At 43.7% G+C, this 12,231-nt stretch overlaps 1 protein-coding gene across 5 annotated transcripts in view; it reads right to left on the bottom strand.

Annotated features, from left to right (window-relative positions):
• Positions 1-11,178, bottom strand: part of IQGAP2 (IQ motif containing GTPase activating protein 2) — a 126,373-nt gene extending 115,195 nt beyond the window's left edge. For 3 of the 5 annotated variants that reach the window (XM_064736013.1, XM_064736011.1, XM_064736008.1), the window contains exon 1: positions 11,118-11,164. In XM_064736013.1, coding sequence (XP_064592083.1) covers positions 11,118-11,163 — 46 coding nt within the window. In that variant the 5' untranslated portion in view covers position 11,164. Of the gene's footprint in view, positions 1-11,117 lie in introns of all 5 variants that reach the window. The other 2 variants (XM_064736012.1, XM_064736010.1) reach the window with 1 other exon arrangement.
• Between the last annotated feature and the right edge of the window lie 1,053 nt (positions 11,179-12,231).

Below are 12,231 nucleotides of genomic sequence, written 5' to 3' on the forward strand. Positions count from 1 at the left end.
GAGACTCCAGAGGACTGAAACACCTGCCTAGGAAAAGCTACAGAGCAAGAGCACCACTTAATCACTGAGTAAATTGGAAATCACCATGAAAAAGACTGCCGTGTAGAAACCCTCAGCCTTGACATCTGGTCTTTATTCTTCTGTTGACAATTCATCATCTTCTGGTTCTTTCACAGCCAGTCTTTTGCAGGGTCCTTCTACCAAGGTCTGAATGAACCATCTGTTCACTTTTTCCACATTCTGAAAGGAGCTCCAGCAAACACCTGAAATGTTGCAGCACATTTTTCCTTCAAGATACAAATATAAGTATGTGAATATACCATCAGGTTAAACTGCAAGAGCCCATCTACCTCTGCCTGCCTGGGTTTTAATTTTTAAGTAATTCTTACAGTCACAATATCTTCAAAGTTTGTAATTCAAAATTCTTTGGCTTAAAGGCACAATGAATTTTTTTAATTTTTTTTTGTTTAATCTTAGCGGGGAGAAAAAAAAACTTATGTATTCGGGACAATAGAACTGAAAATTCAGTTTGCAGCTACAGACCCAGACAATGAGATTGAACAGTTTAAACACAAAAATTACTTCAAATTCACAAGAACATAAAGAAATGCCATATGTTATATATAGATATGGTAAGTTTAGGTGATGAGCCGGACCCTTGGGCTCTCTGAGGCAAAGAAGAACAAAGCCATGGCAATTCCTGTCCTCTCCCCAGCACTCCTGACTCCCCTGGGAAGGCAGCTGAGCTGCTTGTTGAACAAGTCCCAAAACTGCTGTGCATTCAGTACTGTTTCAACAGCTGATATGGCCCAGCACAAGCCACAGCCACAAAATAAAGGGTGGAGGCACAAGATCAGGCTCACAAGTTAGAATCTCACTCCAAAACCTCTCGGCTTTGTTGACTGTGCTGGTCCATACAGAGGCAGAAAGGCACAGAGGATGGAGATGTACCTTCTTTGTTCCTGCTTCGTGGTGAGATGATAAATTCTTGCAGGAAGAAGGCAAATGCAGTGTGCCTGTGCAGGTGCTCAGCTCAGGGGCAGTGCCAGGCCAGCAATGACCTCAGTTATCACTTGAGGCCTGCCTGGCTGCTTTCACTGCGTAATAAGCAAGTGTTTGCTAAAGTATTGGAGCTGATACTGCTGGCTCCAGGGTAACCTCCTCCCAGGAGTCCCTGGTAGGTCACTTCAGGTGCACAGTGCTCAGGCAGGCATTGCTTGTAGGGCACTTGCCCACAGAGCTTCTGGACAACTGACCCTTATTTCTCACTTGCATACATACCCAGTAATAAGAATTATTTTTTTTCCTTCATCATCAGGAGTTAGAACCATAGATAAGAACAAAAATCACAAAGTGTTTGAGCCTTGAATAACAGACCTTTGAGCAAGACTTGAAAAGACCAGACAAATCTTGACCTTTTAAGTCAGTACATCCAGTACGTATTTACTGAAACTCTAAGCTGTTCTGAGTGACAATGACACATCTATCATTGCATATGTCACTGCAAAATCAGATACAGAGTGAGCTAGATATTGCTCCTAACTTATCAATAAACCAAGTACTTCCATTTCCAGGACAAGTCTTTGACAGCTGCACGCAAAAGATAAATTTTTACCTAAATCATATACTAAAAATCTTGTGAGTGTTTGTTCTACTAAATTTCTTCTAAATTGAAACTTTGTTCATAGTATCTTGAATAACTTAATTTTTCACGTTATTTGCTTATGTCTGTCTTATAACCCAAAGCAATTTTGGGGTTAATGCAGCAAGTACTGACCTCAAGAAGGCCTCCTCATTACCTTGAGTGCTTTCCTCTAATGAGAGTATCACAGTGACAGTGCTAAATATCAATTGCATAAAAATATCAGGAGCATATCAGAAGCATTATGTAAACACCCAAACCCCAAGTATTTTGCTTGAAACAGCAATATTAAGACCTCCAAAATAAAGGAAGCGTAACTAGCATTCAATCGCGGTTATGGTAACAGCAGTGCGAGCAACACAAACTTAAGACCAAACTAAGTTACGGGTTTGCAATTTTTGAAGTGTCTACCCAAAAAAGAAATTTGGGCCCCTGTGCCATGCAAAAGGGCTGGGCACAGAATTATATAATCTTTTGTATAGCTGCAGTTTGTTTCCTTTCTTGAAGCACTTCTTCACAAAATCAAGACTGTTGCTCAGCTTCTAGCGGTTCTTCCAAGTTTTGCCCTGGTTTCCAGCTCACAGTCTATGGACAGCTTCCATAAAATGAGGCATTTACTTCTGCTAGAGAGAATGGAGCAGTGTAGAAATATGCTTCATCAGCAGTACCTTACCCTAGTAAGTTTCTACCATTCCTATTCTGTATAGTAACTACTTCTGTATAACTGTCACAAGAAGCCTTGTTCATCACAAGTATTCCTCTTCTTCTTGGCTACCACACTAAAGGCTGTGAAGTGTGAGCACACGTGAAATACCTTCTACCTAATTTGTAACAGTTTTCATACAAATGGTCAACTTTCAAGGAAGTCTATACTTTATAACTTGAAGAAATTATATCAAAAAACTTGATCACATGTAAATTTGCATTGGAAATGTGCCTGAGAAGCTACAGAGACAACTTCTACTACTTCTATAGGAACCCAAAATTCTTAAATGCTCTGTTCTTTGTCCCTTTGGGAAGTCCAGGCCTGTCAATGGGCAGCATTTTCAGCCTGGACAGAAGCAGCCCACCTGTCAGCAGCTTCCTGACACAGTTTCAGGAAAAAGAATACAGATGAACATTACAGAAATCCACCTCTGTTTTTATCAGAAACTTCTGCAAACATTTATGAAGCTACTTAATTTTGTTTAAGTTTGGCAGCAACATAACAAAACAGACCTCCCCCCTACTCCCCTTCCCTCACCCCCCTTCCCCCAAAAAAAGAGGAAATACTAAGTGTTATTGCCATGGTTCAGTGTTATAGGAAACGCCAGCCCTTGTTTTGCCTGTTACTAACCACAGTACCAAGAAAGTTGATTCATTTTGTTCTAGGACAGCTCATATCTGTGTAATCTTCAGCAAAACCATGTGGTCTTACTTCTCATTTTCTGTGTGTAGATATACATTGGTGCACAAGGGGCTGGTTTTACAAGTGATAAAAAGTTGTGTATTTTCTGGACTCCTCTAAGCCATTTGTTAAACATCACTGCCATAGTCAGAGGTGGTACAAATTGGCAGGCAGTCACATCCAGTCCTTGAAGGTCAGTTATCTATCCACCTTCAACAATCAGCTGCCATGCAGCTTCGAATGCCAAGCCAAGGCTGGTTCTTCTCCCAGCATCCACTAAACCACAGCGAAGAAATCTGTGCTCTGCTGTGAAAAGCAGTATTCAGAACAACTTCTTAGCTCAGATGTAGTGAAATCATGTTTACTGTGTGCCTCATTTTAAAACAGCTGACATTTTTCCTTGGTTAAATCTTTGCCCCAGATTTCTCTAAACATAATCCCTGCTCTACCCTCCCTCTTGTTCCTTTTCAGTTACACCACAACCCACTCATGCTGATATTTATTCTGCTACACTGTATTGAAAAGAGATGAAATTTTAAAACTGTTTACCACTGAACAGATACCATCCAGTCAGTTGTAGCTTGAGTAAATCAGTCTTGAAAAAAATAAAAATCTCAGAAATAAGCAGCGCATACTACAAGTTACATCTTATCCCCAGTTTTGAGGCCCTGCAAGTCAAGAGTAATTTTATTACCTACAAGAAAAAAAGAGCTTGAAAAAGCATCTTGAATTTCACTTCATGTAAGAAAAAATTTCTTTTTCTTTCTTTGTTGGGTAGTTTGGAACTCAGTTTCTTCAAATTTTCTTAACGCTGTAGCATTGCCTGGCAAACACTGCCATGCCTTTACCGACATGAATTGGTGAAATTACAGCACTAAAGACAAGATTACCTTAAAATATTTCTGCAATTCAAAACTCCCTGGGCAACAGAGAGCTGAAAGCAGCCCCAGCTGCATCAGGTGGACAGGACACAAGGCTGCCAGCAGCACCACAGCAGAGGCAGCTGGGGACACCAGGGCCGTGCATGTGACACTCCTTCCTGTGTGCCCCAGTCCACCTTTGAGTTCTGCTTGCACGTTTTCCTGCCCCACTACATGCACATTTTCAGATCTCAACGTGCAGCAGTAGCACAACTTTAACATGATCTGCCGTTCTTCCAGGTGCTGGTGCTCATCTCTACTCAAGCTACTCCGTCATGCTGGCACACCTGCCTGCAGGCTGCAAACCAGACTGGGGACCTAATCCAGACAAAAATAATTCCATAGGAGGAGTCAAGGTCACTTGCTCCACCAGCAGAGTTGACTGAAAGCACATGCAAAACCACAGTTTCAGGGTGCGGTTCCAGGGCAATTTTAACACCTCTAAACTCTGTCTGCCACAGCCCCACCTGGCCACAAAGTCCCCCTGCCTTGGCCAGCAGGTGAAGCTGTGAGACCTGCTGTCACCCCCTGCATGGACCAGAGGTGACTGCAAATCCAGCAATGCAAATCAGCTCTGCTAGGAGAGATTAGCTCCCTGACAGATTGGGTGCTCATGCTGGCAAGAGGTGAAGTTGTCTTCAGCAGCATGACAGAGCAGTTGAAGACGAGTTCATGCTGCTGAAACCTCACCAGCTGCAGCAAAGCAGACGAGGGGAATCCAGTGCAAATAGCACCAGTTAAAAACAACTTCTTATCAATGATCTTGACCCTAGATGCAGGATAATATTCTCAAAAAAATCTGTGTCCTTGATTAGTTCAAGGTTTTTTTCTAATACTTGTTTCTAATACTTCAGCCAGAGTATCAGGCACAGGTAGCCCTAGTACTCAGCTATGATTCCTCAAAACATCTTTGAAGCAATGCCCTTAAAACACAAGTGAAACATTTACTGGCCTATAGTTCAATCCTACAACCCTGTGGAAAAGCAGTTGCCTTCATGAAACACACTTCTGTACAGAGTGTGGGCATTTCCCATTCCAGCTGCCTCTGGATTAATCTGTGCTCTCCTTCCAGGAAAGGAGAGTCCAATCCCACAAATATAATCAGTTTACAGAGCAGTTTTATAAATCAAGCACAAATGCAGGAAGTTATTATTCATTTCAGGAGGAACAGACAGTAGAGGATTGATAGGATGCATGACTACAAGTTCCTCTACACACTTTGAGCCTGGTAAGAGTTGCTTTAAATACCTTGCTAGATGCCACAAAAGCTTTTACAGCATTTTCAAAGAAGCAGGTCAGAGTCCACAAGAGAGGACTGGCAGAGACCACATCCTTCATCACTCACTTTAGCAGAAGCCATGGACTGCTTAGCCTTATACACGAAGGCCAAGATAAGCATCTGAGATGAGGACAGTAGTTTCTAACAGCTTTGGAGCCTGGCTGGCAGACAGGACCACACCTGGAGGCAGAAAGTCTTTATGGGTTGGCAGCAGTTTGCCAGCTGCTGTGAGTCAGAGCTCTGAAGTGCTCCTTGAATCTGATTCCTGAAAAATTTCTATCTAGACGACCTCAGCTTGGTCAATAAGTGATAACAAAGAATTGACATAATCCCTCTGGATAAGCATTTCTTGCTAGTGCATATTCATTTGAGCGAAACAGTAACTTGCAATTTCAGCACTGAAATCAGCCATCAGCACAGGTTCTTAATGGCTGTTTATTTGTTTACACATTTCAAAACGTATTTAGAAGCTAAGTGTTTCACTGTGCAGAGTTTGTAGGACAACCATCTGGTTTAGTGTCCTATTCCCTCCCTCTCCTGCCACCTTGCCAAGGCTGTTGGCCAGCAGAGAGCCCACTGCAGGCACTGCCCCACCAGCCCCTCACACCACGGGCCGGGGCACTCTTGTCCTGCGTCACAGCAACTGGCAAAACTCAACTGGAGTAGTGCCAGGGCAACATGCTGGTCTCCAGCACAGCGCCATCCTTGTGTCAGATACTCAGCAGCCCACTTCTCCTCTCAGCAGTAAAAATAAGGCAGTATATGCTCAGCAAACCTCTTCAAAGCCCAGCTGGCGCCACTCTGAAGGGAACATTGCTGTCTTCTGAAGGTGAACCTGAGTGCCAAGGTGCAGGAAGTGCTGACCCAAGAATGAGCTGTGCAGGACACAGCCCTCGTATCAGCCTCTCTTATCAGGGATCAGCAAATGAGGCGTGTACAGCAGGCATCCCTCCGCAGGATGGGGGCACCTGGCCCCTGCCCCCCCAGGCATGGTCCCCAGGCCAGGGTGGGCACATCTCCTCCCCTGTCCAGTACCTGCACTTTCATTCCACAACATGCAGTAGTTCAAGGATACCTGTTCCAGAAAAACAACGAAATAGCCTGAACAAGTGAAGCAAACACAGCAGGTTAATAATTTCCTGCAAGGAGCAGGCACAGGAGAGCACACTTGCTTATCATCACACTGAAACATGACCCTCCAGCCCTGCCTGTCACTGACAGGCTTTTTTTTCTTTTTCTAAGGTAGGGTTATTCCTCGTAAAACATAGTCCGCTTGAACCAGCAACAGTATCGAGCAAACTTTGAGCTGCAAAAATTATGTAACAAACCCCACTTGACAGAAGAGATGAGCTAAAATCCTGCGTCCTTCCTACTCCCTGCCTCAACTATCCGACTTGATGTAGCACGCTCACATGCACTATAAATCTTGTTTCCAGTGCAATATTAATATTTCCTGTTTCAACAGCATTCAAGCAGCTTTAAGCATGCTCTAACAGAGCTCTGTCCTTTCTTTACCAGCAGACTTCAGGGGAGATGAACCTGCTTTGTACAAAAAGCACACAGAGAACCACTCCTACCAAGTGAATTATGTGCACTTGGTTAAACAAAGCAGTTAAACTTTTTGAGTTCTCATTCAGCAGTTTAATTATTAGCAACCTACAAAAAGAGTGGAAGAGATAAACAGTGTATTTCGTTGCCAAATAACACCCATATAAAAAAAGGAGAAAAGTGTTTTCATAAGTCACAGGCACTACAAGAAAGCATACACCCAAAAGAATATATATGCATAGGACACAGCAAAACTTTTTTTTTAAATTTCAAAAAACTTCTTAAAAAAACAAAATCCCATCTGTTTTCACTTAGGAAAATCCTATGGAACTTTTACCAAAAGACATTTCCCCCTTTTTAGATTGAAAAAGAGTCATTTGTTTCGCTGCACTTACTAGACATGCAGACAAATTTATAGTGTTTTATGTTAAAAGCTTTTCAAAAAGCCACTGGTTTGCAAACTTTCACATCCTGCTGAGCAAAGAAGCTAGGTATCGTTTCATAGACAGGCGTAGGCTGTGTTTCACTTCAGGTTTGCCCTGCCTGTCTCCACAGGCAGAGCAGCACTCCCTCATGAAGCTTCATGCTGGTTATGTCTCATCTCCAAACTCCTAGTGCCAAACGGTAGCAATTCCGGGAGCCAGCACCAGAAGCACAAGCAACGCCCTCAGCACTGGACACCAAAATCTGTTTTCCCATTCTAACCCATCATCCAAGTCCCATGAAGCAAGCTTTCTGACCTCAGCAGCAGAGGTGAAGACTTATTTGTGCCTCCAACAGAAGCATCTGCTGATGTTGGACCACCTAGGTCAGTAGATAGGGACTCAGGGCATTCAATATTAATTCAGCTACTCTGAGCATGTTAATGGCTGAAATCCTTTTCAAATCCAGACACTCACTCTCTGTAGCTTCACTACATTCCTGGAAGTGCAGTGAAGCCTTTCAGATAGTTCACAAAAACTTAAACATTTGTTTCTGCACGCAGATTCCAGGGAAAACTAGCTATAAAGGAGCTGAGAATGTCAGGAAATGAGCATTCTCAAAGATACACCATTGCCTGATTTGATGTCTTCCCATGTTCAGTCTGTGAGGCACATCTGAGATTTATACTTTTTTTCATCGTCATAATCTTCCACAGTTATAAAAATGGCTCATACCTCTAGTTGTAATATAAGTCGCAATTCTCTGCAGTTTTGTGAACCTCTGCTTCTGATTGTGCTGGGATTGAGAAATAAACCAGGCAACAGCTGTAGCCAGACTGGAAACCACTACGTAAATTCAGTTGCAGTGTGCCTGTTAACACAGTTTCAGCTGGACAAGCTGGCTTCCTTGTAATTTGACGTTCTCACTTGAATTGGTACTGGAGATAGATATCGGTCTGAAGGGCTCAGTGGAGCAACAACAGAAATCTCTTCTGCATCTCTTTTAAGCTACCGGCAGCAAGCAGAGCTGGAGGCACCTTTCAACAAGTGGTCCAGGAAGCCACAAAACTTTTGCCCTAATACTCCAAGGGAAGGCTCCAGGAGTTTGCTCTGAGCCCTGATTCTCCCATGAACCATGCTCATCCTGAATTAGCACCAACCCAGAAAGGGACTGTCTTGTTTGATTTCATTCATCAATTTCATGACTTTAAATATGGAAATGATCAGCTCTAAGATTTCTTTTTCTAGATGTTTTTTGTGTCACTACATCAGCAAAGCTTGTGAGGTACAACTTCTTTCAAGTTCAGGAAATGTCTCCCAGTGAAATGCTACTCATAATCACGCACCAGTTTATATAGTACCTGGCAGAAAGTTATGATAGTAAAATGCTAGCATTCTTCAGAGCAATATACAAACTCTGCTAGGAACTTGAAGCCAAAGTCAAAAGTCCAAGTTAAGTTAAATGTTTAAAACAGTTCTAGGTCACTAAAGCCAGCAGTCTTAGAAATTTGATAGCCTAACTTCGACAATTTATTAGCTCCTTAGGAAATCCAGCATAGATGATGTGTTCTCAACAAAGGGAACTGTTTGTCAGTAATCCAAAGTGAAGTTTTAGTTATGTAGGGAACCTGCAACTTATGATGGACTTTCATAAGAGCTCACATAACACCAGTGTTAGTTTTCTAGTTAGGGAGCCTTTTCTTTTTTTGGTTTGGTTTTGTTTTTTAGGTGCTGGGTTTCTTCGCGCCTCAAAATGGCAACCAAATGCAATGCAGCTAAAACATATGTATTTCTCTAAACACAGGCTAAAAAACCCAAACATGCACCTCAACTTGTCACTACAGACAAAGCTATGGCTTGCTCTTTAAAGTATGGAGATCTCCATGGAGTTTTTGGTGGGTTTTTTTAAAATATTGCCATCAGCCTGGCACATCTCAAGAGCCTTTGCCTACTCTCTTGAAAGGAATATAATTTCAAAGGTTCCTGCAGCAAAAATTGCACTCCAAAAAGAAGTGGATGCAGCGTGGCACAGCAGCCACAGCTTCTCACTCAGGGAAGAACAGAATTACTACCCGATCCCAAGCAAGCAGAAGTTACTGGTGAGAGGGGAGGCACCATTAGAAAAGACAAATGTACTCTCATTCATTCTTGTACCTGAGGCAGAGAGACCTGACACCAAGACTGGCTACGACTCGGAACATGAACGTCCCCATGGTAACTAGAACAAAATGCTCTCAACTACCTCAGCAAAGCATAAGCACTGAGAGGATAGACCATATCTTCAAAACTGTATTTAGTGTCCTTAACACAGTCATTCTTTCCCATAATAATTGAGGGCTACAATCCTTAAAATACTCTGAGCAGCTCTGGCAATAAGGTAATGTCAACCTCAGCGCCCAGGCAGGAACAAGACTCAAAGGATGAGCCCTTTGCTTTAAGTCAAAGCCTAATCTTTGCCTTTTTCAGAAGTCATGACACACAACTACCTGTCCAGACCCACATATCCTGAGACCAGCCACGCCAAATCTACACAGGAAAGCCCCTGCTGCTGGAGTCCTGATGGGCATACAACAAACATTTCGCCATCTCTACAGGATGGGCAATATCCAAGCTGAGGCTGGAGCACGATGCTGCACACCTGGACACTGCCCAGCTACACGTACAATGGCACAAGCAGCTGGGAGGACTGGTTTCACAAGCAAAGTAGTCACCCTTGCTAACACAACACCACGGGCACTCAGACTATGCCTGTAGTAACCAGTGAACACACACCTTCCCAAGGATGTCATCCACCTACCGGGTAAAAGGAAAATTGAAACCTACAGGCAGGTTCCACAAGCGGCCCCAATAGAGGGCATCAACAGGGTGAATCGGTCATCAAGGAGGAGAAATGCCCAGAAGAGCATGGCATCCTGCGAGCTGAAGGTCTTACTGCCAAGTTTTTCTGCTTTTCTTAGGTGGAATCTAGGTGGCCCTTAACACCGTTAAGGAGTTTTGTGTTTCTTTCTAAAGGGAGGTTTCAAAACCGGTTTTAGACAAAGCCACTACGATAAGAACTGGGTAGTTGCTCATTAGACAACAGAATGGCAGGGTTGTTGAGAACTTTGCAGATCATTTGTGTGTTCCCATTTTACAATGCCTGAAGTATCAGAGGCATTTCTGGTAGGAATGGCACAGCCACGGGCTTGCGCTGCTCTGCCCCACAAGAGCCAGGAAAAGCACAGGCTGGTGCAAGATCCCAGCACGGCAGAGCACGGGCGGGAGAGACCAGCAGCAGGAGGAGGCAAGGTGCTTCAAGGGTTTTCCTTAAACACACGCTTGGGAAGTAAATACACCCCATCCCAAAAGAAATGCCTGGTGCCTGCACGGTCTCTCCCCACATCCCAAGTACTTCAGAGGTGCAAAGGTCTAAGACAAAGTTATAAAACTAGAAAGCAAAGGTTTAATTTTATAATCCGAAATTCCGAAGCGATAATCCAAAGGTTACCAAGTTACAACCTGAAACGGCAATCATAACTCAAGTTACGAACCCAAACTCATACCTGTAACACCAAGTTACAGCACTAAGACCCGAAGCTCGACCTCTAATCTGAAACTCCCGAGCTGCAATGCGGAATTACAGCTATAATCCATTCACAAAGTTACAGAACAAAACGCAGCCCCGTGAAAACCTGTTCAAACCCCAGCCGGAGCCGGCTGCGGGCTAACCTAAAAGGAGCCGGAGCGCCGCGCGGTGCCACAGTCTACTGGGCGGGTTTTATTTTGCCTTCAACTCGCTCTTTTAAACCGAGAAAGCAGCAAGGGAGTGAGAAATAAAAATTAAAAAAAAATAAATAAAAACAACCCCAAAGCGAAAAAACCCCAAACAAAACAAAACCCCCAAAAAAGGTCCCGAAACGCCCCCCAGGACCCCACTCACAGCCGTAGCGGGGCCGCTGCAGGGACGCCAGCTCCTCATGGTGCATCCTGCCGCCGCCGCGAGGGACGGCGCCGGCCCCCGCCCGCCCTTCTTATGCGCGGCCCGGGCCCCGCTGATTCGCTGCGCCCCGGCCGCGCCCGCCCCGCGCCGCGCCGGGGCCACCCTGGGCGGGCCGGCGGGGCCGCGGCAGCAGCGCGGGAGGGAGCGAGCGAGAGCCCGGCCGGCGGGGGGAAGGCGCGGAACAGCGGGGGAAAGCGGAGAAGGAAAGTGAGAGGCGAGGGGAAGAACAGAACAGAACAAAAACCAGCCCCAAACAAATAAAAACAACACAAAAGTAGAAAAGCGCCAAGTCACAAAGTAGAAAAAGAAGGGAGAATAAATCGGAACGCAACCAAAAAAAAAAAAAACAAACCAAAAGAAAACAAAACAAAAAAACCCAAAACCCAAAAACCCCAAAAAAAAACCCACCAAAAAAAGAAACCCTCCCCCAAATAAATCCCACAAACAAAAAACCCAAAAAACAACAAGAACCCAAACCCCAAAGCAAAGGAAAAAAAAAATCAACCAAAAACCCCCAAAACCACAAAATAACACCTCAAAAGGCCACCAAACAACAACAACACAACAAACTAAAACCCCCCAAAAAAACACAGCCAAAAGGCCAGGCCCAGAGCAAAAAAAAAAAAAAAACAAAAAAAAAAACCAAAACAAAAAAAAAACCAAAAAAAAACCAAACCAAAAAAAAAAAAACCCAAGAAAAATGAAAACAAGAAAAAATGCAATGCAATGAAACATACCCAACCAGCAAACCAAAAATTAAACTGGAAAGAAATTAAATCCACTCCCCCCAAGAGCCGATGAAACAAGGGGGGAAAAAAAAATGCAAACAAAACAAACAACAAAAGCAGAACAACCCCCCTCTCAAAAAATATAACAGAATAAAAGAAAACAAAATGAGTACAAAAAGAGTCCTAAAATCAAAAAGCGAAAACCCTTCCCTCCCAAATGCAGGAAAGAGCCCCAAATCAGCAATCCATGCAAACCCTCTGAATAAAAGGGAAACAAACCAAAAAACACCACCCCAAACCACCAAACAGTTTAAATAAACCAAATT

This window comes from Zonotrichia leucophrys, chromosome Z (genome assembly GCF_028769735.1).
Source record: "Zonotrichia leucophrys gambelii isolate GWCS_2022_RI chromosome Z, RI_Zleu_2.0, whole genome shotgun sequence".
In the NCBI taxonomy this organism is placed as follows: Eukaryota; Metazoa; Chordata; class Aves; order Passeriformes; family Passerellidae; genus Zonotrichia; species Zonotrichia leucophrys.